Source organism: Pyrus communis, chromosome 11 (genome assembly GCF_963583255.1).
Source record: "Pyrus communis chromosome 11, drPyrComm1.1, whole genome shotgun sequence".
Taxonomy (NCBI): domain Eukaryota; kingdom Viridiplantae; phylum Streptophyta; class Magnoliopsida; order Rosales; family Rosaceae; genus Pyrus; species Pyrus communis.
Window position 1 is genome coordinate 12,363,929 of NC_084813.1, and position 7,940 is coordinate 12,371,868.

The 7,940-nt window shown below is 34.6% G+C and overlaps 1 protein-coding gene across 1 annotated transcript; it reads right to left on the reverse strand.

Annotated features, from left to right (window-relative positions):
- Positions 1-405: 405 nt before the first annotated feature.
- On the reverse strand, positions 406-1,946 carry LOC137749416 (transcription factor MYB26-like). The gene is made up of 3 exons (XM_068489511.1): positions 1,814-1,946; positions 1,481-1,610; positions 406-1,264 (listed from the first exon to the last, which is right to left on the reverse strand). The coding sequence occupies exons 1-3, from the start codon at positions 1,944-1,946 to the stop codon at positions 406-408; spliced, it is 1,122 nt and encodes a 373-aa protein (XP_068345612.1).
- Between the last annotated feature and the right edge of the window lie 5,994 nt (positions 1,947-7,940).

Here is a 7,940-nt window from a genome sequence, read left to right on the forward strand (position 1 = left end):
AGTCTTCGGAATGAATTAATCAAAAAATGATTAACAATCAGAAATAAACGGTAAGTGTACAGAAAGAGAAAAGCAACTGCATATAGTATTTTTAAAATAATAATGAAGCAGGTGCTAGAGTACAATATAAACGATATTCAAATAGAGAGAACTTTGACCAGAATATAATAAAGTGAGCAACATGTGAAAAGAGATAGAAATATATGGAGTCTCAACAAACATCACTTCCTAAGGAGCCTGAACTAGCAACATTTAGGTTTTCTAGTAATGGGAATAGCATCACCTTATGCAAATGTCAAGATATAAATATACGCAATTTTCATTCTATGAATATTGAATCCAACCATACAAAATACCTAATTCGCAAATTTAGATTATGTCTAATAGCTAGGCTTCCAAGCAGCTTCAATGAGCGTTAAAGTTTGCGTCGAATTGGCTGCTTGATAATGGTAACAAGGATGGAGATGCCGATGAAGGTGATGACGATGATGAAGACGATGGCACCAATGACATGATGGCATCAATGCACTCTAATTGATTGGATGGAAATTGAAGATCTTGAGGGTGAGATCCATGACCAGATGTAAAGCATGATAATTTGGCAAGTGAATCAAGTTCTTGTAGATCAGATGGGTATAATATTGGCATTCTACAAACATTACCATCAATGATCTCACAAAATTTAGGCACGGTGGGTAAAATGAAAGGGTTTTCATAAGCGACTGGTTCTGACGATGCCATACTAATTGGAACCATGAGCTCATTACCAATATTATTATATTGAGCAGCTGCAGCTTCATTGATGCTGAAATTTTGAACTTGCTGAATATTTGGATCAAATTGGTGTTGGGGTTGATAGCCTGAGGACCATGATGAGGACTCATATGAGGATGCATTATTCGATGGTAATTGGAAGGGAGGCAAAAAATGATCGACGAAATTGGAAGCGTAATTGGTCTGGTCTAACTTGAGAATGTTATTAAAATCACCATGATAATTGAGACCTAGTGATGGCACTGGTGATGGAACAATGGGGAGGTATAGCTGATCTTGTGGTTGAGAACACAAATTAGGGTTTGTATTGAGAGTGAAGAAACCTTCCTCAGAGCCATGACCACTAGGGTTGTGAATATGATCATTAGAAAAGGAGGCAAATGCAGGAATAACTTCATGCGAGATGAGCTTCTTTTTTATGCTCGAGTTCCAAAAGTTCTTCACTTCATTATCTGTTCTTCCTGGCAGGTGCTTGGCTATCTGAGCCCATCTGCTTATAATTTACATATCAAGATCATTATAATCAAGAGAAAGTACATAAGGTGTTCGTATTGGTACTTCAATCATGTCATCTTGCACTCCTTAAATTTTTGCTTATATTTTTATAAATTTGAAGTGCGTGATGACTTTCTTGGACTGCCAATAACAGCTATCAAAACATACACAATGATGGTGAGCTAATATTAAACACTTCGAATATTTATACCTGTTGCCTAGAATGCTATGGAGTTCAATAATGAGTGCAGCTTCTTGGGGAGAGAAGCTCCCACGTTTTAAGTCAGGTCTCAGATAATTTATCCATCTCAGTCTACAACTCTTTCCACATCTCTGAAGGCCTGGCCTCATGGAAGCAAATTTAAACAAAAGAAACTAAAAATTAGAAAAATTAAGTGAAAAATTGTAATGGGTTAATTAGCAACCAATATCCCACACAATCCAAAACATAAATATACGTATATATGCAGAGCGATAACTAATATATATATGTATATACAGATGTAGAGCTAGAGAGAGAGAGAGAGATAGAGAGAGAGAGTACCTGCAAGTTTAGGAACTGAGCTCCAGCAGCCATGGCTATTTGTTGTGATGTAGTTGATGAGTTTTTCATCTTCCTCCGGAGACCATAGCCCCCTCTTCACTTTCTGTTTGTTGCAACATGAGTGATGTCCCATCTCTCTCTCTCTCTCTCTCAAAGTAGTATTGCAGCCAAGGCAGAAGAAGATAAAACGGAAAAAGAGAGATCAATAGAGACAAAGGGAGCTAGCTCTTGAGCTCGACTTGTATGATTAAGCAGCAGAGAAAGAGGAAACAAAAAGAAACAGTGAACTGAAAATGTACAAGCTGGTAGCCACGGCTAGTGTATGATCACTCAGAAAATATGAACAGATAGGAGAAAAATGGATGCATGACATGAAAGTGTAAGTACAGTGGGGGTGGTGGATTTAATGTTTGGGAGCAGTACATGGCAATATATATGGTGGCCCCTGTTAAGGTTTCTGGCAAAGGGCTTAAAAAATGCAGCATCTTTCTGTGGGACTTGTATGGCTTGTAGTGGATTAATCCTTTGCTCACTCGGAGATATGGGCTGGCACGTACACGTGTCTCACATGCGGAGTGGTGGGTCCTGCCTGTGTATTTGTCAGGTCCTATTCTTGGGAGACTTATCTTTTGCTCAGAGAGGATCAATGTGCAGGTACACAGGTGAATGAAAATGTGACAATTGGTTTAATTCATGAAGATTTTAAGTCTTAGCTGGATTTTAGTGAAAAGTAATTTATAATGGACTTTGAAATGTTTTTTTGTTGTTGTTTTTTTTTTTTTTTTTCCAATTCTTTTTCTTGCTTGCAAAGGAGTCAACCAAAGTACATAAATTATTCAGACGATGATGTGTGTTTATTTAAAGAGAACAGGAATTTGAATACTTTTTATTTTTGAGTTTTCACATTTTGTTAAATATGAATATGAGAATCATTATGAAACACAAATACTTTAGGTTATGCTTCTCATATTCAATATTTAGTCAAATACGATACTTGTTGGATACTCATCAATACGTATCATGGTCAACAGATAGTGCCTTGACTTGATGAATATGCGAGAAAATCAATAAAAGGCAAAGCTTTAATTGAAATCTAATGAATGTGAAGAGCTTGCCTCTATTGAAACTATATGAATACGATTCTCACACTTCTTCTTCTTTAATTCAAGAGAATTAGATTCCATCTTTTTTTCTCCAACAAATTAAATGAACTTGAATTTAGATGATGAATGTGAATTTTTGTGTTATTAAAATATGTATTTTTATTGCTGTGTACTATTATATTTTTAATTGTCGTATCCATAACGTATTGCATCCTAATTTTGAGATTTTTTTTGTATCGTCAAGTCATGTATTATATCGCCATATCCCTATTCGTGCTTCATAGGAGAATCATCTCACTTCTTAAAATCATCAAGCATCTAGGGAACATAAATCAGGCCATTGTTTACTAATACATATGGAGTCGGAAAAAGTGTGAGTTGATCTGGTTCTCTTTACTTGGTTGTCCTATTTTTATGTCACCTGACTCTTTCCATTTTTTCATTTATGTTAAGTAAATCCGAGTTCTCTTATCGCATGTATGTTTAATAAGAAAATTCCATGAAGAATTGTATATGATCAAGGATCATACAAACAAGAAACTTACGTAATTCATGTGTTCAAATTATTCTCTTTTAACACAACCATGAGCATCCATGTCAGGTTACTATTATTAATGTGATTCGTATATATAAGCTAGCTTGAACGGAGAAAGTCTCAAACACTTGAAAGGAAAATATTTATTTATTCCTTCTTACTTTTGATGCTTTGCATCTGTAGTCATCCTATGATTTGCAATGAATAAATGTAAGAAGCCAACCAACGCTTTGCTTGAAACTCCTATAAACTTATACTACTAGATTATTAAAATCTAATAAAACTTCTACTACTAAAAAATGGGGTATAAGCCACTCACTGCCGAGTTTAAATTTTCTCTGCACTCACTTAGCCCAACTTAACAGTATCAACTCTCTATGTTATCCCTAAACTTTCTTTCTTAAAAAAAGGCCAAGCGTCTCGCATTTTTACCACGGCGACTGACCAGCACCCACATTCAATCCTCAAATCATCCATAGTCACACACCGAACGGTCCTTTCCTTCCTCTCCATAGCTTTGTTGATTGGGTACATCATCACCGGTCTACCATTCTCAAATAGAACTTGAATTTTTCCTTTTTTTTTTTTTTTTGTATTCCAAAGGAAGAGCTGTCCAGCAGCCAATAACTAATCCGATTATATCTTATCAGTCGCCACGGTTACTGTACATCTGAGGCCACCAAAGGGTTTAGAAACACACAGAAATTACGACTCCATTTGGTCATGTTACGCGTTTATTTAATTTTTAACGTTTTATTAAAGATAAAGGTAGCATGGAAACAAAGTGAAAAAAGGGATGATAGAGAAAAGAGGGAGCGGATAGACTGCAAGTGTATTAGTGTCGTAACTGTTGTTATAAGTTTTATATTATCTTTTACGAACAGCAATTAGATAGGGAAATTTAATGAAAGGGTTGAAGAATCTTGTTGTGCACCACTTTTTGTGTGCATCTGGGGCTCCATTTTGTTGACAAATTATGAAAAGCAATTGAGAATAAAAAGCAGGCTTTTACATTCTGTTTGAGGATTCCTTGTTAATATATAATTGACTCAATGGCTTTGTTTTTATATAACATGAAACATGATGCCAAAGTTTAAAGTACAAATTACAAACGTGTCGATTAAGCTGTACAAAATTGATCGATTCATCTGTCTAATCCAAATAATTTAGAATACTGTTGGCAAATATACAGATCCTAGCAGGCACTATATATTGTTTATGAGTACAACTGTAAAACGATCCAATAATTAGAGGTGCTTGGTGGGACTGTTAGATCCATCCAAGTCCATTCTTTACGGTTTTTCTAGTTCGATTCTCTTTGATTCAGAATAAGTTGTAGCAACTCAGCTTGAGTTTGTTACGTACGCGCGACTCGCACAGTGAGAGCTTGTAGTTTAACTTTTCTTTTTGTTTATGGTGTTTGGTTCATCAATCATACTCCATGATCTCCAGAATTACGAACAAAAATTTCACTTGCATGTTAAAGAAAAATTGAAAGAAGCTGATCGACATGTTTGAATTTTAAGCGTGCTAGAAAATTTTAAGCATGTTAATTTACTTTTGTGCTTAAGAAGTCACTATAAATATTGAAATTTGGGATATATGTCTATCAAATGGACACACAGAAATGCAGTTTCCAGATAGATTAATGATCTTCAAGAAAAATCATGTTAGTGGTGAAACAGGGTGCAAATTATGCTTCCTAACAAGCATGTGATATTAATTGGTTGCTTCTGATAGAAAAAGCAAAACTTTGGAATGCTTATGATGGAAGAAATAAGACCAACCGAGATTCTTGATTTATTGTTTCACATGGAACAATTAATTGCAACAAACTCTTTTGCTTAAAATGTTGAGTCATCAAAGGACACTCGCTGCAAGAGATTTTTGTTTTTTTCCCTGCATATTGAAGAATCAAATGAAGAAAAATGAAAGAATGACTAGGTCATCCATTGTCTTCTATCAACAGGTTATTGATCCTGGTATGGGTCATTTTCAATCAAAATATTGTTCGACAAATTTAATCAATTTTAGATTGTACACATTTTCCATGTTTGTGCTTTACTTTTCCTCTCATTGTTCTTGCTTTGATTTACTTATGTGAGAATGATTATGTACAAATGCAACAAAATGAAGAAAGGAGTAACAACTTTAATTTGAGGACGATTATATACTTTTTTTTTTTACTAACAATAGCGTTAGTGAGTTAAACTGTTAGTTGTTAAGAGGGATGAAATCAATGAAGATCAAACCAGCACCAGAGTGCTTAAACATCATTATTTTTTGTCACTGCACCAAAGCACCGTCTGCAAAATCTTATTTTCTATTTTTCTACCTTCTAAACACCATTTCTCTTGAATATGAGTAAAATGTCAACAGTAATCAATTCTAAAATTACTGAAACCATTTTATCCTTAGTGTGTGCATGCATATATATACACACATTCGTTATACGTGGTCTAATATCCCAGTAGATAAAGTGGTGAATTTTTATCTATGCTTCCCATATTCGAAACTCCTCTTCTCCTAAATTATTAGACCATCTCCAACCGAAAGATCTAAAGGACCAGAGGGCCGTAAATAGCCCGAAAACCGTCTTTAACCGAGAGCTAGGCCAAAGGGCTCGTGGGTCCCACATAACAAAAAAGGGCCAAAGGGCCAACCAGCTGGTCATCTTCAGCCAGCCAGCCAACAGCTGGCAAGCCCAATTTATTTATTTATTTTAATTTCTAATTTTTTTTCCTACACCATTTCTCACATATTTTTCACCATTCCATACTATCTTACCTCATTTTATTTCAATTCTTTACATTCCATACTATAATCCTTTGGCCCTCGGTTGGAGATGGTCTTATAATAGTTCAAACTGTTCTCCCTCTCTTTAATAAAAATATATTTAAAAAAATATATATATATATATATATATGTATGTATGTATGTATGTATGTATGTATGTATGTATGTATGTATGTATGTCTATGTACATTCTTTCTATGTTGCGGTTAGCTGCGTTTATAGATATAATATTGACGACAAACCTATAAAATCGACCATATCAACGACCCCATATCGATTACATACCTTCATTTTTTTAAATGTGGTTAATCGCAACATGAACCCTAAACTCCAAACTCTAACCGCACCCTCTGAAAGACTGAAATGAAAGATATATATATGTCAGCGTATAGTTTGAAACACAATGCTTGGTTAAGTTGAAAGCTCCAATAACTATATATTATTTTCAATTTTTCGTCCATGTTGGATTTATCCAATATAAATCAACCTTCATATGGTCTACTACATGTAATAGGAATGTATAATTAGGGAATAATGTGAATTGTGATTTGATCTCTTAAAGATATCAATCCTATATAAAGTGTCTTATAATGGAAGTAGGATTGATAGAATCCTTTAATTGAATGTGATACGTTACCCTTGAAGCTAAGAAAGTAGGTTTAGGTTTCCTTTATGGATGAAAACCCTAGCCCTTAACTTATATAAATTCAGCGATCGCTGTAAACCCTAGAACACACGACAAGTAAGGGTTCCCTTAGAGCATTGTCATAAGGCTAGGAGTTTGTAGAAAACTTGGTGTTTCTTCTTCTCAGTTCAACGACTGCCATGACCGCTAGAGCTTCATCAAGTTAGGGTTTCAATATAGTTATATTTATTATCACATGCATTAGTGTTCTAACCATGCAATCTTAAAGGACAACAATCCATTCTAGGTTCTGTACGATAAAGTGCAACGCTACTAAAAGCAGAAGTTTTAAAGAAAATTTGGAACCATAAGTAATTGGCCTAAGGATCAGTGTAAAGGGATTGGTAGGATGATTTTGAACCTGAAAATATATATCATCAAACTATATATGTTGCAAAATATTGGATTAAACATGGAAGTTGAGGTAACCCAACTTTCTTATAAACTCATACAAGGTCTTTTTTTTCTCGATGTGAGATTGATACTCTCAACACCCCCCTTCATAGCATGTGGATAGCATAAATTTGGTGACGTATCATATGGCTATTGGGCTTCACATGCAAAATAACCTACTCTGATACTATGAAGAAGGTTGAGGTTCCACAAAACCAACTGACAATATGGGAGAGTAGCTTAACTAACTTATAAACATATGCAAGGTCTCTCATTTTTTCGATGTCGGATTCATACTCTCAATAACCAATAAGCTACTCTTTTTATGACATGCATAAAGGAGTTGAAAATTTGTAAATTATAGAATCTAAAGCAAATACATTATTAACTTTTTAATTGATTGCAACAAAAGGTCAAAATCCACAAAAGAAATTGTTATCGAGTCCTTCTGTAATCAAACCCGATGATATGATATGAAATCACATTTTAAATCTACTCCATAAAGTGTAGGCTGTGTAGCAATATTGAAACAAAGTAACAATTAAGTACTGCAGAGAAAATGACACAGAAAATTAAAGCTGCATGCAAGAAAAAAAACAGATTGTAGTACGTGAC

Excerpts from the sequence above, each read along its gene's own strand:
- LOC137749416 (XM_068489511.1), bottom strand. The coding sequence starts at position 1,946 with ATGGGACATCACTCATGTTGCAACAAACAGAAAGTGAAGAGGGGGCTA. Across the intron at positions 1,611-1,813 it reads CTCAGTTCCTAAACTTGCAG|GCCTTCAGAGATGTGGAAAG; the intron begins GTACTCTCTCTC and ends CCATGAGGCCAG. Across the intron at positions 1,265-1,480 it reads CATAGCATTCTAGGCAACAG|ATGGGCTCAGATAGCCAAGC; the intron begins GTATAAATATTC and ends AATTATAAGCAG.